Below are 24,670 nucleotides of genomic sequence, written 5' to 3'. Positions count from 1 at the left end.
TGACCGGCGCGGCGCGATTCCCGCCTCCGCCGAATCTTGGGTGGTGGAGAATTCGGGACACTGCGGGGGCTGGATTGACGCCGGCCCCGGGCGATTCTCCGACCCGGCGGGGGTTTGGAGAATCCCGCCCCAGATTCGGGAATGGGACTTCCGGCACCATTTTGGAGACCTCTTCCGTCTCTGTGAATATTCAGGTCTTTGAGTAACATCGGAGATGAAGATCTATTATCTTTCACATTAGCGTCTCAAAAATATTGAAATCCCACAATGTTCAATTTGCTTTTAACAAAAGTGGGTGTTTTATGGTGACGAGAAGGTCAGAATCTGTCCTTTTTAATGGCACATTAATTTTCACTGGATGGGAAACTATGACCAAAGCAATATCATACTGACTTTTTAACAATAAATGAGAGGGGAAAGGCAATCTAACGAGACCACTTGTTCTATTGTCTGCCAAGTTATGACTAGCGATGAAAATAGCAAATTTTTTGACCTTGTTAACTGATGTCATACATTGTCAGAAGGGATTGGAAATTGTCGCTCCCCAAAAGGATTTTGATTTTGCAGGAATTGTCCTGTTTTATGTTTGTATTCAATCGTTGAGCCCAAAAAAGCTCTTTTGCATCCCTGTTTTCACATTGTGTTGTTTACACATTATTGCTCTTCGCTCTTCTCTGGAGGACATTGACTCATGCCATGTAATAGTTTCAAAGCCAATCTGCTACTCAAAGTACAAAAGTTCTATTCTGCACATCTGAGCCTACACTTTGTGGGGGAGTTTTTACTTCCAGGAACGAGTGGGTTTGGGAACATGTGGGAGGGCTGAAAGTGCTGAAATTTACAGCGTGTTCCACATTTAACTGAAGAACATTATGCTACATGCAAGAAGCCCCCTCGGGAGAAGTGGGTAGGCCATTTCAACATGTTAATAGTTCATTATTAACTGTAATAATAATACATAGGTATTAACAAAGATTTCAGGATTCAGCAGTCTGTACTTGGAAAGGACTTGCCAGTTAAAACAAGGTGAGAGTAGAGCGACAACTAAGGGGCTGATAAATGACAGACAACAATTTCCAAGAGTGCGGAAATCTTGCATCTGCTTTCTTGCCTTTTGTGTGAAAGGTTGACGCTCGCAGGATTTGTTCTGAGAGTTTACTTTCACTACCTGGCAGGTTGCTGTCATTGCTTTGAAGTGGACGTCCACTACTTTGGCAAGTCACTTTCAGCACAGGAATAAACTGTTTTAAGTGGGACATTCCTGGAAACCATTATTTAAATTGAAACTAGCTATATGGAAACAAGTTGTCCCATTTAAATGTATTTGGTGTCAGGACATCTGTCCCCAACCCAGGGTTTATGGCCCCAGATTTTAGTATAAACATGAAATAAACAAAACACAATGTACATAAATCTTCTACGTTCGCAATGTTGTGATAAAAATCAAAGAGAACAGAATCACAAGATTGTTAGGGAGCAGGAGGAGGCCATTTGGTCCACTGTGTCTACACTAACTCTCCAAACAAATATGACTTAGTTGCATTCCCCTGACTTCTCCCCATACCCCTGTGCATTGTTTCTATTCAAGTAACCATCTAATGCCTTCTTGAATGCCTCAGTTGAACCTGCCTCCACCACACTTCCAGGCAGTTCATTCCAGACCCCAACCACTTGTGTAATTTTGATTTTCTCACATCACATTTGCTTTTTTTGTAAATCGCCCTCTCATTGTTGATCGTTCAAAAAGCGAGAGCAGTTTCTCCCTACCGAATCTGTGCAGCCCTCGTCATGATTTTGAATATCTCTAACAAATCCCCTCCTAGCCTTCTCTCCAACGAGAACAGTCCCAAACTCCCTAATCTATCCACATAACTGGGACGCGATTCTCTGCTCCCCACGACGGGGGGAGAATTGCGGGAGGGCCGGGCAAATCACGCCACGCCGCGCTGGCAACCCCCGTGATTCTCCCACCCCCCCCCCCCCCCAAAATGCCGTGTCGCGTTTTGCAACACGCCACTTGGAGAATCGCCGCTCGCCGTTTCTCACGGCGACCGGCGATTCTCCGGCTCGGATGGGCCGAGCGGCCTGCCGAACCCAACCGGTTCACGCTGGCGCCAACCGCAGTTGGTCGCTGCCGGCGTGAACAGCGCGCGACCTCTGTGTGTGGGGCCTGTGGGGAGCGGAGGGAGGATCAAGCACCACGGGCGTGCTCAGGAGATGTCTGGCCCGCGATCGGTGCCCACCGATCGTCGGGCCGGCGTCTCTAAAAGACGCACTCTTTTCCCTCCGCCACCCTGCAAGATCAAGCTGCCATGTCTTGCGGGGCAGCGGAGGGGAAGACGGCAACCACGCATGCGTGGGTTGGCGCCGGCCAACCTGCGCATGCGCAGCTAACGTCACTTTGGCGCCGCCGGCCGTGTCATTCCCGGCGCGCTGCTTTGACGCAAGCGTCAAGGCCCGGCGCCCGAGATTCACGCGCCGCCGCTCCTAGCCCCCCGGGGGGGGGGGGGGGGGGGGGATTGGGGCGAGGAGCGGCTTTCGACGCCGGAGCTCCATGTTTCACTCCGCCGTCGGCTGTTTGTCTCCCGATGGGAGAATTCCGCCCCTAAAGTTTCTCATCCATGGAACCATTCTTGTAAATATCTTCACTCTCTCCAATGTGTTCACATCCTTCCTTTACTGTGGTACCCTGAACTGTACACAATTTTCTGGCTGAGGTCTAACTAGTGTCTTTTGTAAGTTCTGCATAACCCCCTTGTTCTTGTACTCTGAGTCTCTATTAATAAAGCCCAGAATGCTATGATTTATTAATTGCTCTCTCCACCTGTCCTCCAACTTCAATGATCTATGCACATGGATGTCCAGGTCCCTCTGCACCTGCAGCCCCTGAATAATTGTATCGCTTTATATTGTCTCTCCATGTTCTTCCTGCCGAAACGCATCACCTCATTTGTAGGCTTTTTTACTCGGTCACCCACAAATAGATCACCCAGGGCGGCTGGTGCCTTGTTCACTGGAGCAGACTGTTTTCTGACGATGCTGCCAGCCATAGCAGGCGATCAAAATTCTGCAGCTGCTGGAAATCTGAAATAAAAACGGGAATTGCAGGTCAGGCAGGATCTGTGCAGAGAGAAACAGAGTTAACGTTTCAGATCAATGGCGTTTCATCAGAACCCAAGCATTGCAACCCAGGAGCAATACCGTGAAAGCCATATCACAGCCAGATGTGTCACTGAGCAAGCTAACAGCTTCCCGTGGTGCAAGGTGTAATGGACATGACCTCCTCAGAGGAAGATATACTTCAGGCATTTATATGGATCTGGAGGTGATCTTCAATAGAAACCAGCCAGGGTCTCCAGCAAGGTTTCCAGGATGGTGCCGTGCACTCTGCACAACATTGCACAGTAGTGAGATTTGGACCTCCTGAGAAGCAAGGCATAAAGTACAGGTCCTTGTCAGTGGAGGAGGAACGTCATGCAGCCAGTGCAGCAACAGTGCCGCACATTGCTGTCAGGGATACCCTCGTAATGAGCGGTTCGGTTAGGTTCCACCAGTCTACTCATCTGACAACCACATGCTCAACACACCTGCCCCCTTCCTTCCTCAATGCAAAGGAAAAGCATCCCTTTCATAGTCAACAATTGCTTGGCATTTAGCCCTATGAAAAGGCCACTTTGGCAGACAGTAACTAAAGATGGGCATGATAGGAAAATGGTGGAAACAAATAATATTTATATGGATCAAAAATGAATTTAACAGTCTCAGCATAGTTAATGCAACTCTGTGATTAGCCTGTTCATCTATACATTTTTCTGAGCAAATATATATGCTGCAACTCCTGTGGCAAAGATTGCTCCATCTCCACATGTGATGGGATAGGCTGGCCCAATGGGACATGAGACAGCATTTGGCGTACTGACCCACAGTCCCGTGGTGCACCCATACTTCCCATGGATCACCCACACTTCCCATAGCTCACTCACACTTCCCATGACCCACCCACGCTTCCCATGGATCACCCACACTTCTCATAACCCACTCACACTTCCCATGAGCCACCCACACTTCCCATAACCCACCCACGATTCCCATGGCCCATCTACACTTCCCATGGCCCACCCACGCTTCCCATGGCTCACCTACACTTCCCATGGTCCACCACACTTCCCATGGCTCACCCACACTTCCCTGCTGGCAATAAGCTGGAGAGTACTTTGCTGCAGATCATTGGGGTGATGATTGGCCAGGGTTAAGGATATTATACATCCTGTTTGAGGCTGCATTCACAATGTGAAACCATTAGTGAAGCATACCCATGTTTGATGCCATGCTTGATATTTTATGCTGGTGAATACTGTTTGAGGAGGAATATTATCAGAGCAGCCTGCAATGTCATGCCCCTCATGGTTAGTACGGACTTCTCCAATCTCTCTGCAAGTGTGCACAGTGTATCTGGAATACCAGTCAATTCACCACACACATTATCTGCTGCTGCTCCAGAAGTATCTTCATCATCAATGGTCCCCTGCGATTCAGCATTTGCAACCAGCTGAGATAGGCTTGGAGGGTCCTATGCTTTACAGCATGGATTTTCCATTCTGTCCCTGTCTCCTACATCTTACATATTTGTGATCTGTGAGTCTCCAATAGGCAAACACCTTGTGGCTCATCTTACCTCCAGTGCCTCCTTCCTCTGCAGATGTTAGTAGCCAGCTTGCTGGAAGTTCTTCCCTGCTTCTCTGTGCCTCTCGGATGTTCAGTGTTCCCTTCTCCTGCAAGGAGAGCAGGTAATGAACTTTGAGTGAGAGTAATGGAAAGTGTTAAACAAGTGGATGGATTGATTGGAGACGATAAGGGTGAGCGTTGCAGAGGATAGAGAGATGGGCATGTGAGGAAGCGATCACATGAGAGGAATGGTGGCATCTACAAGGTAAGTTTCTGTAAAAAGTGATGAGTTGGAATAGATTTGAGAAGGCAGAGTGAGGGAGTTGGAATGATAATAATTAGAATAATAATCTTTATTGTCACAAGTAGGCTTACATTAACACTGCAACGAAGTTACTGTAAAAAGCTCATAGTCGCCACATTCCGGCACCTGTTCGGGTACGCGGAGGGAGAATTCAGAATGTCCAAATTACCTAACAGCACGGGCGCGATTCTCCGCAAATGCGGAGAGTCGTAAAGGCTGCCGTGAAACCGGCCGTGTTTCACGGCAGCCTCCGCGCCCCCTCCCGGGACCCGATTCACCCCCCCCCCCCCCCCCCCCCCCCCGGTCAGGACTAGCATCGCGGCCCTGGGAAGAACTGCAGCGCGGGCTTAGCGAACGTTCGCCTGGCCGCCAAGACTCACGGTGGCTGATGCGCACGATGACGTCAGCCGCGCATGCGCGGGTTGGACGATTCCAACCCGCGCATGCGCGGATGACGTCATCGCGCATATGCGTCAAACCCGCGCATGCGCGGTCCGTCATGCCCCTCAGCCGCCCCGCGGACTGATCCTGCGGGGCGGCGGAGGGACAAAGAGTGCGCGGGAATCGGACTCGCTGCCCGCGATTGGTGCCCGCCGATCACGGGCCCATGCCACCCTTGGCGCGGCCGTGGTGCGGCCGTGCCAATCGGTGGCATGGTTGTGCAGAACGGCACTTTGCGGCCATTTTCACGAACTGTGATAGCAGGTGTGTTTAAAATCGTGAAAACGGCCGTAAAGGCCTGGGAAATCGGCCCATCGGATAGGGAAGAATCGCTGCTCACCGTAAAAAAATGGCAAGCAGCGATTCGTGTCGTGGGGCGGCCGTGGGGGGGGGGAGAATAGCGGGAGGTCGGGAAAAATGTTGGGAAGGCCCTCCCACTATCCTCCGACCTGTCGTGGGGGGCGGAAAATCGCGCCCCACATCTTTCGGGATTTGTGGGAGGAAACCGGAGCACCCGTAGGAAACCCACACAGACACGGAGAACGTACAGACTCCGCACAGTTGGTGACCCAAGCTGGATTTCGAACCTGGGGCCCTGGCGCTGTGAAACAACAGTACTAACCACTGTGTTACCGTGTTGCCCATAATACAGAGACACACGTCAGGTTACAGTTAAATATGTCAGTGTGTCACTTTTCCTGCCCTGATTAAGTTATTAAATTATTGTCGGCATTGAAGGCAGGAGCATGCACCACACTGCTACTCGTCATCTCTTGGCAATCTCCAGCCAAGTCTTCTTGCGTTAAGTGGCAACACTCTTCCTGCCATGAGTAAAGAAAAGTATCTCCCTGTGTATCTGAACAATCTGCAGCTTCCGACACATTGAGGCATCAGTAAACTAAGACAGACACAGGCTTGACACATTGGACTTCCACTTGTACAGTAACATCTTCTGATTTCCACCTCCTGAATCCATCAATTGCCATCTTTGCAGTGTGCCTTTCAGTGTGCTTGCTGATGCGAATTGACCAGGACGTCGGATGCAAATGCAGTGTCTGCGTTAAACAGCCAGTGACAGATGGACTGCACTCATTTTTGGTTTGATGTGCGCAATTGGACACCACCCAACCCCCATCCCCACCCCCAGCACGTTATCATGTTAACATTCATCCTGAATGTCTGTTCAACTGCAAAGTCTGACACTCCAGTCACAAACATTGCTTCCCTGTGGAGAGAGCGCACTGAATAATGATCACAATGAGGAACCCAACTGATGATGATTCTTCCCCTTCACACCCGGAGATGCTGTTTCACTTAAAGTAATGCTATTGCCAGCCTAGCTAAGATCAGCTAACTCACCACAGATCACTGGCAAGTTTTTTTTCATCCATGTGATTCAGTGTCGCACAAGAGACAAATTCATCCACTTATTCGTTCCGATAGCTTTTGTTTTTATTAGTATCAACCATCTCAACTTGGTTTGAAGTCAAATTAAGCATTTTTCTGCTCGTTTAAATTTTTCCCAACTCAGACTCTAACTTTGATTTCAACACTCATCCAGCCTTCATTAGGAGTGAGTCATCTCTTATATTTATTTAAATGTTTTTGCAATCTTGATAATCATACATCTCATTTTTAACACCTCCTCAGTGTCGACACTGTCAACAACAGTGAATGCTTTCAACAATATGAGATTCAGAGATTTCTGCAGCTTTAAAGAGCTGTGTCACATTATCACTTCTGTTAACTGCATCATTTTCTGTGATTTCATACAAAGATACACAAGTAATTGAAGGTCGGGGAAAACCCAGACATTTTCGGTTTTCCTCAAATGACTCTTGTTACAACTATGTGATGGGGCTTAGATCACACTGTGGATTTACATCATGAAAACTAGACTTTGGAACCAACTTGTGCAAATATTGGTATATGAATAAGGTAGGGGAACTGGCAGCATGGGTTGGTACCTGGGACTTCGATGTTGTGGCCATTTCAGAGACATGGATAGAGCAGGGACAGGAATGGTTGTTGCAGGTTCCGGGGTTTAGGTGCTTTAGTAAGGTCAGAGAAGGGGGCAAAAGAGGGGGAGGTGTGGCGCTGCTAGTCAAGGACAGTATTACGGTGGTAGAAAGGATGCAAGATGGGGACTCTTCTTCCGAGGTAGTATGGGCTGAGGTTAGAAACAGGAAAGGAGAGGTCACCCTGTTGGGAGTTTTATATAGGCCACCTAATAGTTCTAGGGATGTAGAGGAAAGGATGGCGAAGATGATTCTGGAAAAGAGCGAAAGTAACAGGGTAGTTGTTATGGGAGACTTTAACTTTCCAAATATTGACTGGAAAATATATAGTTCGAGTACATTAGATGGGTCGTTCTTTGTACAATGTGTGCAGGAGGGTTTCCTGACACAATATGTTGACAGGCCAACAAGAGGCGAGGCCACATTGGATTTGGTTTTGGGTAATGAACCAGGCCAGGTGTTAGATCTGGAGGTAGGTGAGCACTTTGGAAACAGTGACCACAATTCGGTGACCTTTACGTTAGTGATGGAAAGGGAGAAGTATACCCCGCAGGGCAAGAGTTATAGCTGGGGGAAGGGCAATTATGATGCCATTAGACATAACTTAGGGTGTGTAGGTTGGAGAAGTAGGCTGCAAGGGTTGGGCACACTGGATATGTGGAGCTTGTTCAAGGAACAGCTATTGCATGTTCTTGATAAGTACGTACCAGTCAGGCAGGGAGGAAGGGGTCGAGCGAGGGAACCGTGGTTTACCAAAGAAGTGGAATCTCTTGTTAAGAGGAAGAAGGAGGCCTATGTGAAGATGAGGCGTGAAGTTTCAGTTGGGGCGCTTGATAGTTACAAGGAAGCGAGGAAGGATCTAAAGAGAGAGCTGAGACGAGCAAGGAGGGGACATGAGAAGTCTTTGGCAGGTAGGATCAAGGAAAACCCAAAAGCTTTCTATAGGTATGTCAGGAATAAAAGAATGACTAGGGTAAGAGTAGGGCCAGTCAAGGACAGTGGTGGGAAGTTGTGTGTGGAGGCTGAGGAGATAAGCGAGATACTAAATGAATACTTTTCGTCAGTATTCACTCAAGAAAAAGATAATATTGAGGAGGAGAATGCTGAGACCCAGGCTATTAGAATAGATGGCATTGAGGTGCGTAGGGAAGAAGTGTTGGCAATTCTGGACAAGGTGAAAATAGATAAGTCCCCGGGGCCGGATGGGATTTATCCTAGGATTCTCTGGGAAGCCAGGGAAGAGATTGCTGAGCCTTTGGCTTTGATTTTTAGGTCATCATTGGCTACAGGAATAGTGCCAGAGGACTGGAGGATAGCAAATGTGGTCCCTTTGTTCAAGAAGGGGAGTAGAGATAACCCCGGTAACTATAGGCCGGTGAGCCTCACGTCTGTGGTGGGTAAAGTCTTGGAGAGGATTATAAAAGATACGATTTATAATCATCTAGATAGGAATAATATGATTAGGGATAGTCAGCATGGTTTTGTGAAGGGTAGGTCATGCCTCACAAACCTTATCGAGTTCTTTGAGAAGGTGACTGAACAGGTAGACGAGGGTAGAGCAGTTGATGTGGTGTATATGGATTTCAGTAAAGCGTTTGATAAGGTTCCCCACGGTCGGCTATTGCAGAAAATACGGAGGCTGGGGATTGAGGGTGATTTAGAGATGTGGATCAGAAATTGGCTAGTTGAAAGAAGACTAGGGGCCTCACGGTAGCATGGTGGTTAGCATCAATGCTTCACAGCTCCAGGGTCCCAGGTTCGATTCCCGGCTGGGTCACTGTCTGTGTGGAGTCTGCACGTCCTCCCTGTGTGTGCGTGGGTTTCCTCCGGGTGCTCCGGTTTCCTCCCACAGTCCAAAGATGTGCGGGTTAGGTGGATTGGCCATGCTAAATTGCCCGTAGTGTAAGGTTAATGGGGGGATTGTTGGGTTATGGGTATGTGGGTTTAAGTAGGGTGATCATTGTTCGGCACAACATCGAGGGCCGAAGGGCCTGTTCTGTGCTGTACTGTTCTAATTCTAATTCTAAAGACAGAGAGTGGTAGTTGATGGGAAATGTTCAGAATGGAGTTCAGTTACGAGTGGTGTACCACAAGGATCTGTTCTGGGGCCGTTGCTGTTTGTCATTTTTATAAATGACCTAGAGGAGGGCGCAGAAGGATGGGTGAGTAAATTTGCAGACGACACTAAAGTCGGTGGAGTTGTAGACAGTGCGGAAGGATGTTGCAGGTTACAGAGGGACATAGATAAGCTGCAGAGCTGGGCTGAGAGGTGGCAAATGGAGTTTAATGTGGAGAAGTGTGAGGTGATTCACTTTGGAAAGAATAACAGGAATGCGGAATATTTGGCTAATGGTAAAATTCTTGGTAGTGTGGATGAGCAGAGGGATCTCGGTGTCCATGTACATAGATCCCTGAAAGTTGCCACCCAGGTTGATAGGGTTGTGAAGAAGGCCTATGGTGTGTTGGCCTTTATTGGTAGAGGGATTGAGTTCCGGAGCCATGAGGTCATGATGCAGCTGTACCAAACTCTGGTACGGCCGCATTTGGAGTATTGCGTACAGTTCTGGTCGCCTCATTATAGGAAGGACGTGGAAGCTTTGGAACGGGTGCAGAGGAGATTTACCAGGATGTTGCCTGGTATGGAGGGAAAATCTTATGAGGAAAGGCTGATGGACTTGAGGTTGTTTTCGTTAGAGAGAAGAAGGTTAAGAGGTGACTTAATAGAGGCATACAAAATGATCAGAGGGTTAGATAGGGTGGACAGCGAGAGCCTTCTCCCGCGGATGGAGGTGGCTAGCACGAGGGGACATAGCCTTAAATTGAGGGGTAATAGATATAGGACAGAGGTCAGAGGTGGGTTTTTTACGCAAAGAGTGGTGAGGCCGTGGAATGCCCTACCTGCAACAGTAGTGAACTCGCCAACATTGAGGGCATTTAAAAATTTATTGGATAAGCATATGGATGATAAGGGCATAGTGTAGGTTAGATGGCCTTTAGTTTTTTTTTTCTCCATGTCGGTGCAACATCGAGGGCCGAAGGGCCTGTACTGCGCTGTATCGTTCTATGTTCTATGTTCTATGTTCTATGTTCTATGTTCTATGTTCTATGTTCTATGAAATGTCCTTGTCATTTCAACAGACCTGTTGAAATGTTGGTGATGGTGAAGTGGGAGGTTTTCTTTCTTCAAAGGAGACTTGCATTACAGAGAGGGAGAGACATGTACCATCTATCTTGGTGATGCAATGGCTTTGTGTTCCTATGAACCAGATTGTGTTCTGGTAATCAGCTTGCCAAACTATTTTTCATGAACGTCCTTCCCCTTTAAATACTTGTGCTTTGAAAGACAAATTACTGATAATTTTGGAAAGAAGTTTGGATCTTGTTAACTTTTTTCTACAGCATCACGTAACTTGTTGCATGGCCAAACAATCATTTAATAAAATAGTGATAGCAATCACTTTGGTACATATCAACTAAAATTGAATTGAGTGTGTCGTGTGTCAAAAGTGATGTATCTGATTTCATCTGTTATCTATAGCCAGTATTTTGTTTGCAGCAAGTTGAAAATACTTTTTCTTTTGAGGAAAATAAATAAACGTACAAGAGATTGATTTTAAAATTTGATCAGTAAAGAATCAGGTTGGCATTTTTCACCATGTCTTGATTACCCTGAAGAATCTTGCTACTATGCTCATCCATCTACTTCCATTCCACTTTAAAAAGTTGCAATGCCACAAGTTTGTTTTTTACTGTAATTCGTGCATTTATTATAATTAATTAATGTTGTTACAAGATGAGGTAAACTTGACCTCAATAATTAACAGGTTCTGAAATGATGGGAGTTGGATGTAGAACTGTTATGATACTGAATATTGAGCAGATCAAATTAAAGTGGTATAATACTTCAGTGAGCAAAAGAAGCTTGACATCATCCAGACAAAGCAGCCTATTTGATTGGCACCCCTCCCACAAACATTCGCTCCCGCCACCACTGGCAAACAGTGACAGCCGTGTGTACCATCTACAAGGTGCACTGCAGTAACTCACCAAGGCACCTTAGGCAGCAGTTTCCAAACACATGACTGCTTTCAACTAGAATGGCAGCAGATAGCTGGACACACCACCACCTGTGCAGTTCCCCTCCAAGTCACTCAACACCCTGACTTGGAAATATATCGCCGCTCCTTCACTGTCACTGGGTCAAAATCCTGGAACTCTCTTCCTGACAGCACTGTGGGCGTACCTACACCTCAGGGACTACAGTGTCTCAAGAAGGCAGCTCACCACCACCTTCTCAAGGACAACTAGGGATGGGCAATAAATGCTGGCCTAACCAGCGATGCTCACATCCCGTAAATTATTTTAAAACAAATAATTTAAAGAAAGCATTATTACATGGCGGAATGGTGGAATTACTACCTTATTCAGGGTGAGAAAGTACTATATCACCCGTCAGTTATGAGATTGTTTTTGTTGAAGATGAGCTGAGCATTCCGCCACTTTCTTTGTATCCAATATTTGATTGCGCTACCGTTTAATTATAGAAAAGATAGGCATATCATGCGCCTTTGTGACAAATATTTCTGCGTGAAAATTCTAGTTAAGACTGTCAGACACTTCCAAATGATTTATTGATGGAACCTTTTACAGCCTTGCATCCTGATGAACAACATCCAGCAATTGAGAGTCCAGCTGGAGAAAATGTTTGAGTCGATGGGTGGAAAAGAGGTCAGTGCTTTTTTTCTAAATCTAGAAGGAAATCTATTAAATATATATTTAGACATGACCAATAGCTTTCCAGCATTAGTACCGTGAATAATATAATTTGCTTTTTGTAATTGTTAGTTTTACTTTTTGCAGTAATCGTATATGTTTTCTGATCAGTACTGTGCTTCCTTTTTTCATATGTAGTATATTGCTCATGTACTATTTACAAATAGCGACTTCCTGACGTTCTTATGGTCAGCTGTGTTTGTTATAGAGGGAGTAAACTTCTGTAAACATGTTCTGGATAGCATAGCCTGTTGCATGGTTTGTACCCCATCTGTAATTTGTCTTGTCTTTATACAATATTTTTGTTGTGCATTCAACTCTGCTGCAGGAACAAAAGGAAAATGCCTTCTGTAAGGTCTGTGCGAACAAGGATCAGAATGGATAAATCAAGACAAATATAAAGCTATATTTTTCTTGAACTAATTTAATGAGTCAATGGAAAACTGTTTTAGACAGTTGTGCTTGGCAATAACATTGACTGGCTGCCGAAGATGAATAGTGACTGAAACCAGTTTCAGGAATACTAACATAATTTAAAAGTGTGATTATGGCTACCAACTACATTCACTATTTTTGACTACTGCTTAAATTCTAATGCATGATAAACCACTGGCACTGGAAGTAGCAGTCACTATTGATGGATGGACACCTGATTCAGGGGATCATTTACAATGGTTTAACCATATTGACAATGGATATGCTACCAATTGTGTATCTTTCCCAAGACTGAGCATTTTAATTATTTATACATTACATGGACATATAAGGTCAGAATTTGAACTTCAGGAAATACCATTTAAGCAAACCCCCACAAATTTGGATTGTTTTGTTTCTAATTTTGTTCCTTATATTTTCTCCTATTTCATTTATGTTATTAAAGGTTGCAAGCAAAATTGTGCTTCTGCTCAGTTTAATTAACTCATCTTTTTAATTAGTGGTTTCCGGGTTATCTTTCAATTATTTTTCTGTTTAAGAAAAAAATAGGGAAATCTTCAGACCCTTGTTGCTATCAGGATCTTTCATTCTGTGTGCAATTTTTTGATTAGAATCATTTGATGTTGACTTCACTTTGGGGTGACACGTATCGCAGAATGAAGTGAATAAAAGCCCACATCAAACATTCGCCTTTCTGGAGGTTACAATTATTCTGGGGCACTGCTGCTTGACATGTAACTATTCTCACCTGCTTTTATAATGGTTCTTCAAACCAACAAGTCTCTTCAATATTGGGCATATATTCCATTAGTTCCAAAAACTGTGTAGTTGACTTTACATTTAGATTGATTCAGGGAGTTTGCATGGTGGCATGTTCGAACATTATGAATGTGTCGGGGGGAAATAGCACAGTTGAAGTTGTTTCATCGGAATCATCTTAACGCGTCCAGCAACACCGTAAGATCTTATATGCAGATTACAAACACAATGACATGCACTCCAGATAATGGAAAAGTGCAGTTACTTTGGTGACTGTCTATGTGCTGGCATTTATCTTTTTTAATGCAGTTTTCCCCCCTCCCCTCCTTTATGATATGCATGCTGAGATAGTGGTGTGACCTAATGCCCACGCCTTGCCCGAATTGGAACCCAATGCGGCCGGTAAATCTCACATTACTTGGCTCGTTATGCTTAGGTGTCGTGAAGAGTCGCAATCTGGATCCCGCCCACAATGGGCGGACCCAGATTGCATATCCCAAGTGTGCAATCAGACTCACTTGAATATACTCTCGCTGAAGTTACCCAAGTCGCGGGGTCTAACCCCCGTGCCTCGGAGACCCCGAGCAAGCGCTGTTTAGCACTGATTCCCACCAATGTGGACCAGGCATATCGGTACTTAGTGGTGTCTGCTCGGCTCCTGGGTGGTCAATCTCTGGGCAGGGTGGTACCTTGGAACCCCAATACCACCAGGACATCGTGGCACTGCCAGCTTGGTACCTGGGCAGTGCCACCTGGGTGCCACCTTGACACTGCCAGGGCGTCCAGATGGCGAGCTCAACTCGCTAGTGCAAGAAATGGGACCAAGTGTGACCTTGGTGGGGCGTTCTTTGTCGAGGCCCCAAAATGAAGCAGAGTCCTGTTTGATAGCAGGGTTATTCTCTGCGCTGCCAGCACCAGAAAACACCCGGCTAATCACGCTTGAGGAAGGACTCGGTTTAATTTCCGTTAAGTTGCGCCCAATGAGTAAACTAATCTGTTGTCTAGTATTACCGTGCTTGTTCCAAATATGGTCAGTTACTTGCTAAAATAAACTGAGTGATGACATTCAGTAAAATCATTGCATTCACAATATCTATTCCTCGGTTTCTTCAATATTCTTGTTCCAGAATATAAATTATATACATTCCTCTGAAATTCATTCATGTCATCTGTCTGCCGATTCACCTTTCCCAAGTCATTGTGGGGATAAATTCAATCTTGAGCAGGGTCCCATTATTCACATTACAAATCTCTAACCTGGTCCTTCCTTTCCCTGCTAAAATTGTTTTAATTTCTTTGCACCTTGACAATGTGAAAAAAAAAGTCTTTTAACCGTATAAATTTTAGCCCAGAAGAAGCCTATTTGACCCATCGGCCAGGATATTCTGGCTCCGTCGTTGCAGGACCCAGCCCTGGAGATTCGACAGCCAAATATCCATTGACTTTCAGCGGAACTGGATGATCCCAGTAGTGGGCGAGGCCGGAAATTCCCATCCCTCCTGCTGGCATGAGGCCTATAGTTGCATCATCCAATCTAATCAATGCTCCTCACCCATTTTGTGTCCTTTTATGTTTTACATTTTCAACCCCTGTCCAATAAAAATTAGCTTCTTTGTTGTCTCCTTAACATAGAATATATTCCAGGGAGAGTACAATGTACAAAGGGGAAAAAAAGAACCATGGTTGAAGATTGAGCACGGGGGGCTGTAAAGCTTGGTTGAAAAGATGGGTTTGAATGCACTTCTGTAAGGAAATTCCAGGAAATAAGGAAATAAGAAAATAAATAAGAAACTGAAAGGTCAGTCATGAATGAAGGAGCAAGGGCATCACGGTGGCGCAGTGGTTTAGCCCTGCAGCCTCACGGCGCCGAGGTCCCAGTTTAGATCCCGCCTCTGGGTCACTGTCCGTGTGGAGTTTGCACATTCTCCCTGTGTTTGCGTGCATTTCGCCCCCACATCCCAAACGATGTGCAGATTAGGTGAATTGGCCACACTAAATTGCCCCTTAATTGGAAAAAATTAATTGGGTACTCTAAAAAATTTTTTAAAAATGTTTTAATTGAATGAAGGAGCAAGGCAAATGACACAGATTCAGAGGCAGAAGAGGAAACGGTGCAATGGGGGAGGAGAGACTCTGAAGAGAGTGAGAAACTGGCCAAGAAGTTCAAATTCAGAGTTTGGAGGGAGGGGAACAGATGTTTTTCTATCAGTGGGAATAGAAGTAATGGACAAACAAGGTTACTGCAGGACAGCACACAGGCTGTTGAGTTTTGAAGAAGTTGGGGACTCCCCCACACCCGCGTGAACCTGATTACTATGAATTTCTTTAAAAATAAATTTAAATTGCCCAATTTTTACTTTACCAATTAAGGGGCAATTTAGCAGGGCCAATCCACCTCTCCTGAACATCTTTTGTTCACGCCGCCCTACCACGAATTTGTCTTGATTTTAATATCAGTAAATGGCTCTTTGGTGTATCTTCCATCTCCGTGGAATGTTCTCCCCTGGTGGCGTGATATCGCACTATCATGAATCACTAGTGGTTTTCTAAAACAAGAAACAATCATGATGACCATGCCGGGGGCGCAGAGGTGCATGGATGGCATGGGCTTGAAGGCCAAGGTCAAACAATGGCACCTGGGCCATGTCCCCAGCAGTGCCAGGGGGCAGTGCCAAGGGACACTATGTTGGGCACTGCCAGGATAACCCTTCTCCGCTGGGGGAGGGGACTTTCCCCTGAAGTATAGCGAGGGAAGGAGACGGGTCTGCATCGGCAAACATGCGGCAGGAGAAGGGTATAAGGTGCCTGCCGATACTTCCTAGTTGGGTGGAGGAACATCCGAAGCTTTGTGGGGGGGGGAGATCCTCCATGGCTATAGGGAAGGAGTTAATTTTTCTTGCAGATTTAGGCGCCCTTTAAAGGTGGCGCCCAATCTCTGTGTAGCTGGGCTTGCTGAGTGTCAGAAAATCTGGTCAGAAAACCTGACTGTGTTTCTGGAGAGAAAAATACCAGTTTTCAGTCAGAACCCCTTTGCCTTTTTATTTTGATAAATTCCGCCCACGGTCATTATTTAAGGGTTCCAGTGGCAATGGTGTGATGAAGAGTAGAGCTACGTGATTTTACTGATGCGGAAGTAAGCAGTCTCCATGATAATAAGATGTTTGAGGGTTCAGAGCTCAGCTCAGCATTGAATAGGAGGTCACATTGTACTCAGCATATTTACGGAAGCTGACCCTTACCACCTTTACACGGCGGTTTTTAATTTATGTTTTTCTTCCATTTTTATAATTACGGCATCTCGGACACCTTTACACTAAATTGGGATGTAACTTAACTTGTACCTTATCTATTTTATATTTAAATATTTTCTCCTGCCAATCTGCTGTTTAACCAACCAATAAATTTGAACCACATTCCCTGTTAGCCCAGGACAATTGGATAATTTTCAGGTCAAAACTATTGACTTCAACTCCATGCTACGAGGCTGTCTGGTCATTATTTCCTGCTTTCTGCTTCAGGTCACTTTCATGACCTGCTTCATGACCCAGAACCAGACCTAACATTGAATCCTTCCTTGCTGAATGTGCAGGGACTCATTACAGAAATATTCTCAATGCATTCTGAACCCATCTTCAATATTTTCTTATCCTGGCTGTAATAATTCACAGGAGGCAGGAGTCCCGTCACCACACCAATATTTATTACCAATAACTAGATACAAGAGCAGCTCCAAACAGTGCTGCTAGCATTCCAGTCAACTTAAGACTGCTCACAAAGCCTACACAGGTGCTTATATGGGCCGCCTCAATGAGCTATCATTGAGGGAGCTCATACTCCAATTGGCCAACCAATAATGCTAATTGGAGGTCATTACACTGGCATTTTGTGTCCCAATTTTGGGTGCCACAGTGGCACAGTGGTCAGCATTGCTGCCTCATAGCTCCAGGGACCCGGGTTCAGTTCCGACCTCGGGTAACTGTCTGTGTGGAGTATGCACTTCCTCCCTGTGTCAGTGTGGGTTTCCTCCCACAGGCCAAAAATGTTCAGGTTAGGTGGATTGTTCATTAGTGTTGAAGGATGTACAGGTTAGGTGGGGTTTGGAGTTACCGGGATAGGATGGGGAATGGGCCTAGGTAGGGTGCTCGTTCATAAGGCCTGTGCAGATTCGATGGGCCGAATGGTCTCCTCCACTGTAGGAATTCATTTTTTCCAATCAAGGGGCAATTTAGCCTGCCCAATCCACCTAACCTGCACATCTTCTGGTTGTGGGGACGAAACCCATGCAGACACTGGGAGAATGTGCAAACCCAACACGGACAGTGACCCAGAGCCAGGATCGAACCTGGGATCTCGGAGCCATGAGGCAGCAGTGCTAACCACTGTGCCACCGTGCTGCCCCTGGAATTCTATGATTCTAATGCCTAAGCCTTAAGTAAAGAAATTGTTACATTAACATGAAATTGCATTTATGCTCTGAATCTCAAACCAAAATAAACAATTTAAGCTTGTAAATAACTGTGAGTGATGTTATGGCAAACAACATATCAAATACCATGTACCCAATTTTAACAGGCATTCATTGATTTAAAATAAATTACTAATGCCGCTTTAAGACAGCAGAGATAAAACATTTTATATGAATGTGTTCAATGTTTGCATGAAGATTTTGGTCCCCATAACAAGTGAGTGCAGATTATTTATACTGTTCAGTTCAAAATTCTGCAACTTCAAATTATATCTCACCTACAGAAAAGCAGGCTGCCTTGAACACCCAGTACCTATTGTAGGTTTCAATGCCAGAAACTGACCCATTGGATTATACACAGGAATGGCTTTTTCTGAGGTTCCAAAACCTGTGAGCGGTTTCCTCAGACATTTAAGCACAGCTTTGGCTTTGATTTTTAATTTATCACAAAGTTAATTTTTAAAAATAAATTTAGAGTACCCAATTAATTTTTTCCAATTGATGTACCATCAATTGGACGCGAGACACGATGAAGGTCCAAACTTAGGCTTTAATCAGCTAGTTGTTAGCCTGGTGGTCGGCTACAGAGAAAGGCCGACCGCTGGGAACTCTGGGTACTTATACCCCGCCTCAGAGGCGGGGTCTACTAGCCTCTCCAACAATTGGTGAGCAGTCACATGACTAGTCTCAGCCAATCAGCCGAGAGGCACATGACCAGCCAGAGCCAATGGGAAACCAGTGCTCTGCACCAATGGCAGTGCTCCTATTCATACCACTACATTCACCCCTTGTGGAGAAAGAAGCCGGGGGGGGGGGGGGGCATTGTAAGGGGAAAGAGAGAGAGTGGGGGGGCCGAGGACTGGTGGTATGAGTAGAGACAATCGAGAAGATGGGGGCTGCCCACTGGCTCGTGGCAAAAGTGAACAAAACCGAATACAGTTGGGTTAAAAAAAAATTACAATAGAGTCCAATAAAGTCCCATGGTTGCATCAGATGGACACGATCAGCCTGTCGGGTGCCCGTGGTGTTCTGGTGGACCGTCGCAGTGGAGCCGGTGACGTCGGGCCGGTGGTCGTTCTTGACTCCGGGAGAGTCGGTCGTAGATGTGTCTCTGTACCCCGGGCCGGTGGTGGAGATGCTGTAATCGGGGAAGGGGGGGTCTGTGCGCTGGGTCGTGGGGGCGCTGGGGGGAATTCGGTTGGGGGGGAGGTGTTGATGTAGGGGGGGAAGGCCGCACGTCGGCGGGTGCCAGATCCCGAAGCAAGACCGTATCCTGCCGACCATCGGGATACTCCACGTACGCATACTGCAGGTTGGCGTGGAGTAACTGGACTCGCTCAACCAACGGGTCGGACCTCTGCACCCGCACATGCTTCCAGAGCAAGATGGGCCCGGGGGTGGCCAGCCAGGTCGGGAGAGGGGATCCTGAGGACGACTTCCTAGGGAAAACAAGAAGACGTTCATGAGGTGTTTGATTAGTGGTGGTACAGGGGAGGGACCGGATTGAATAGAGGGCGTCGGGGATGACCTCTTGCCAACGGGGGATAGGGAGGTCTCTGGACCATCGGGCCAGCAGGATGGTCTTCCAGATGGTGCCATTCTCCCGCTCGACCTGTCCGTTACCCCGAGGGTTATAACTGGTCGTCCTGCTAGAGGCTATGCCCCTGCTGAGCAGGAATTGACACAGTTCGTCACTCATAAAGGAGGACCCCCGGTCGCTTTGGATGTACACGGGGTAACCGAAGAGGGAGAAGATGGACAGGAGGGCCTTTATGACGGTTGCTGTGGTCATGTCGGGGCAGTGGATGGCGAAAGGGAAGCGGGAGTACTCATCAATAACACTCAAGAAATATGTGTTGCGGTTGTTGGAGGGGAGGGGACCCTTGAAGTCTATACTGAAACGCTCGAAGGGGCGGGACGCCTTGATCAGATGCACTTGCTCGGGGCGGTAGAAGCGCAATTTGCACTCTGCACAGATGTGGCAATCCCTGGTGACGGCCCTGACTTCCTCAACGGAGTAGGGCAGGTTGCGGGTCTTGATAAATTGGTAAAAACGGGTTACCCCTGGATGGCAGAGGTCCGTGTGGAGGGAGCGGAGGCGGTCAATCTGCGCGCTGGCGCAGGTAACGCAGGATAGGGCATCGGGAGGCTCGTTGAGCTTCCCAGGACAATACAAGATATCGTAGTTGTACGTGGACAACTCGATCCGCCACCGCAAGATATTGTCGTTCTTGATCTTGCCCCTCTGTGCATTATCGAAGATGAAGGCTACTGACCGTTGGTCTGTGAGGGGGGTAAACTTCCTGCCGGCCAGATAGTGCCTCCAATATCGCACAGCTTCAACTATGGCCTGGGACTCCTTTTCCACCGAGGAATGGTGGAGTTCGGAAGCGTGGAGGGTCCGGGAGAAGAAGGCCACGGGTCTGCCCGCTTGGTTCAGGGTGGCCGCTAGAGCAACTTCGGACGCGTCGCTCTCGACCTGGAATGGGAGGGACTCGTCGATAGCATGCATTGTGGCCTTTACGATATCCGCTTTGATGCGGCTAAAGGCCTGGCGGGCCTCCATCGACAGGGGAAAGGAGGTGGACTGGATGAGGGGACAGGCTTTGTCGGCATAGGTGGGGACCCACTGGGCGTAATAGGAGAAGAAGCCCAAGCAGCGTTTGAGGGATTTGAGGGTGCTGGGGAGAGGCAGTTCCATTAGGGGGCGCATGCGTTCGGGATCGGGGCCTATCACTCCGTTACACACTACGTAGCCAAGGATGGCTAGACGGTCGGTGCTAAACACACACTTATCCTTATTGTAGGTTAAATTAAGGAGTTCTGCGGTTCGGAGGAATTTTTGGAGGTTGATGTCATGGTCCTGCTGGTCATGGTAAGCTGGTCATCAGTCGTCAGGTAACTGTGGAAACACGCCAGCCAATGTTTAAAGATTGCACGCGCATTCGAAGCATGCGGGCTGATGCGGAGGCAGTCAGGCTTGATGCGTAGCTCCATTTCAAAATTCTAGCTGATTAAATTGATGTACCATCAATTGGACGCAAGACACGATGAAGGTCCAAACTTAGGCTTTAATCAGCTAGATGTTAGCACGGTGGTCGACTACAGTGAAAGGCCGACCGCCGGGAACTCTGGGTACTTATACCCCGCCTCGGAGGCAGGGTCTACTAGCCTCTTGACCAATTGGTGAGCAGTCACATGACTAGTCCCAGCCAATCAGCCGAGAGGCACATGACCAGCCAGAACCAATGGGAAACCAGTGCTCTGCACCAATGGCAGTGCTCCTATTCATACCACCACACTAATTAAGGGGCAATTTAGCGTGGCCAATCCACCTACCCTGCATATTAGAATTAGAATTAGAACAGTACAGCGCAGAACAGGCCCTTCGGCCCTCGATGTTGTGCCGAGCAATGATCACCCTACTCAAGCCCACGTATACCTATACCAGTAACCCAACAACCCCCATTAACCTTATTTTTTTAGGACACTAAGGGAAATTTAGCCTGGCCAATCCACCTAATCCGCACATCTTTGGACTGTGGGAGGAAACCGGAGCACCCGGAGGAAACCCACGCACACACGGGGAGGATGTGCAGACTCCGCACAGACAGTGCCCCAGCCGGGAATCGAACCTGGGACCCTGGAGCTGTGAAGCATTTATGCTAACCACCATGCTACCGTGCTGCCCTTTGGGTTGTGGGGGTGAAACCCACGCAAACACGGGGAGAATGTGTAAACTCCACACAGACAGTGACCCAGAGCCGGGATCGAACCTGGGACCTCAGCGCCGACAAAGTTCATTTCTAAAATGGATCCAATATCTTCAACATCAGACCTTCAACATAATATTCAATATGACAATGGACCAAACACTGTGACTAGTGGGGTACTGCAAGGATCAATGCTTGGCCCCAACTATTCACAACCTATATAAATGATCTGGATGTGGGATTAAGTGTACTATTTCCAAGTTTGCAGATGGAAGTGTGAGTTGTGAATAGGATGCAATTACGTTTCAAGGGGATTTGGAGAGGCTAAGCAAATGGGCAAGTGTTTGGCAGCTGGAATACAATGTGGAGAAATCCACATTGATTCTTCAAAAATCATATATTATTAATTAAGTAATGGAATACTTGGGAGGAAAACTTGAGCAAATTAATTCCCCATGAATTACCTTTGAGTATGTTAGTTTCACTATGTTAAATGAAACATACTCAAAGAACTCCACCAGATGAATTGAGCCACGCAGTCACATTCTCTATCAATTACTTACAATAAATTAATTTCAAAAATTTCATATGTGCTCAAGGATTAAGTTTCCAATATTTTGTGAGCCTTATCAAATCATTTAAAGCAATTTAGGCGCTGTCATCCCTGGTTTTAAAAATTTTAGTGGAATAGTGTGAGTAAATAGTGGTGGGATTTCGGCAGAGGACCCTGAAAGGCTAACCTTCTGCAGCGAATGTTGTTCTCCGGAATCACATCCTCTAATATAGATTAATGAGCATCATCAAAAAGTGCAAAAGTCAATTTGTGGCTGTTCAGGAAGACAAAGAGAATTTGCATTTATATACCAGTTTATTTTGTCTCTGGGAAATGTCACAAAGTGAAATGAATTGTTCTTGTGAATTGCAGTCGCTGGTGCTACAATGTTATTAAAATTAAGGTTATTAATCCAGACATACACAGTCACATTGAAAAACCTGGCATTAATGCATTTGAGGTGCAGCAAAATTTCTGATCAGTCACCACGCAAGTGGGATGGTGTCGGGATCCTTATGCCAGGGAGTGCTGGTGTAACGGCCATTAGTGGACAGGCCACATTAGAGGAAGGGAGTGGCCCATGCTTGTTCAGTATGGCACAGAAATAGTCCTGCACTGAGCTCCTGGTTCACCAGAGAGGCTGTGACTGGTCCATGACAATCTTCATGAAATGCCAGCCATCTGCAGTGCACCGCCAATAGCAGTGAGGGCCATCACTGTCATCAACAGGCCCATTCCTGAATAAACGGGGTGACATGTTAATTCATTCCGAACACATTCATTTATAGAGAAATACAATCGGGCCCAAACGCTTAGCATCCCTTTGAGCCAACTTAACTTTGGCAAGGAAAAGATGGGGGCTGGGATTTTCCGACCCCGCACCGCCTCGCAAATTCTCCGTCGCCAATTCTCGGGCTGTCGCCGGATCGCCGCCGCGCCAGTCGGGGGCCGTTGAAAACGGCTCGCCGGCGATTCTCTGGGCCTCAATGGACCAAGTGCTCGCTGAGTTTGGCCGAGTCCCACTGCCGTGGGTTACGTATGGTCCCACCTGCCGGGACCTCGGAGTTCTGTCTCCGGGTGCCGTCCTGGTTGGGGGGGGATCCGACCCCGGGGGGGGGGGGGGTGATCCGACCCCGGGGGGGCTCCACGGTGGCCTGGCCCGCGATCAGGGCCTACCGATCGGTGGGCGAGCTAGTTCCGTGGAAGCCTATGTTCCTCCGCAACGGGCCCCTGTAGAGCTCCGCCATATTGCCTGGGGGCCGGTGCGGAGACAAAAACCCACGCGCATGAGCGAACTCGCGGACACCACTCCGGTGCTGTGCTAGCCCCCATATCTGCCACTTGAGGCCCGTTGACACCGGAGTGGCTCTCGCCACTTTTCACGCCGCCGTCAGAACTTGGGCGCGGGATTGGAGAAACCCAGCCAAAACCTGCATAATATTAAAAAATAATTTCACACTTTCACAGCCACAGAATGTCATAAAACCCTTGACATCAGTGATTACTTTCAATGTACTTTATTGGTTGCAATGTCGGAAGCCGGTTTGGGAGCAGCAAGATCCCACAGGTCGCAATATGATAACCAGATAATCTGCTTTTGACATGTTTATTGAGGGATAAATATTGCCTAGGTCACTGGGGGTAACTCTCCTACTCATTCCTGTGTCAGAGGAATAGGCTCTTTGACATCCAGTCGAGAAGGCAGGCGGGCCTCAGTTTAGCATTTCATTCTGGCAGCACTCCCTCAGAGCAGCGCTCGAGTTTCAAACCAGATGTTCGTGCTCAAGTCCTGGACTGGGAGTTGAACCTGTGACTTTCTGACTGAGAAGCGAGGGGTCCTACAAACTGAACCACTAGTGACACTTGAAAAACTGTAGAGTTAAAGATTGAGGTATGCATGGTGGAGGTGTATGCGTTGAATGGATTTTCCTCTTGATTTTTGTGAGCGTCCCTTAAATGTGGCTCATTGGCAGATGCATCTCTAGCTGAAGGAGTGAAGCTGATGTATAGCTGTGTAGACACCTGGCACCTTCGAGAGAAGCAGATATCATCGTGTTGCATGTATTAACAACTAACCTGGATCAATATCCATGGGTCTCTTCCCGAGACTGGTTACTTTCTGTCATACCACCTGATGGATAACAACACACAATCTGGGTGTTCAAGTATTTATTGCCACGACAAATGAGTGTGTGACCCCTCTCAGTTTGCTGTCTTGCCAGTCTCTTGTTTCAAAGCATCACCTTATCACATACAACTCAGGAGAGGCGTCCAATAAGCTCGGTCTCTACCCTGCACCAGCTCTTTTCACTTCACCCACCTTCACTACTATCCTGTTTTAGCCGATGCTCAGTGTTAGCAACTAACCGAGCGAAAGGTGTAATCTTCTAATCCAGCTGGAGACCGACTCTTACTCTGTGGGGGGAAAAGAAAATGATAAATTATGCATAAATAGGCATACTTAACTTGATAGACACTGCAAGCACGTTTTTTAGTATGCACTGTGGACATTTTCATTTTAGCATGTCATAAAATGTCTGACTA

General features: G+C 46.9%; 1 protein-coding gene across 6 annotated transcripts in view; it reads left to right on the top strand.

Annotated features, from left to right (window-relative positions):
- LOC119974369 (protein unc-13 homolog C-like) overlaps nucleotides 1–24,670 on the top strand; it is a 532,106-nt gene that overhangs the window by 408,240 nt on the left and 99,196 nt on the right. For 4 of the 6 annotated variants that reach the window (XM_038813153.1, XM_038813155.1, XM_038813152.1 and 1 more), the window contains 2 exons: nucleotides 12,079–12,156; nucleotides 12,530–12,556. In XM_038813153.1, coding sequence (XP_038669081.1) covers nucleotides 12,079–12,156; nucleotides 12,530–12,556 — 105 coding nt within the window. The remainder of the gene's footprint in view (nucleotides 1–12,078; nucleotides 12,157–12,529; nucleotides 12,557–24,670) is intronic. The other 2 variants (XM_038813157.1, XM_038813156.1) reach the window with 1 other exon arrangement.

This window comes from Scyliorhinus canicula, chromosome 12 (genome assembly GCF_902713615.1).
Source record: "Scyliorhinus canicula chromosome 12, sScyCan1.1, whole genome shotgun sequence".
NCBI classification, from domain to species: Eukaryota; Metazoa; Chordata; class Chondrichthyes; order Carcharhiniformes; family Scyliorhinidae; genus Scyliorhinus; species Scyliorhinus canicula.
Note: the sequence above shows the minus strand (reverse complement) of the source record. Positions and strands in the feature narration are given on the sequence as shown.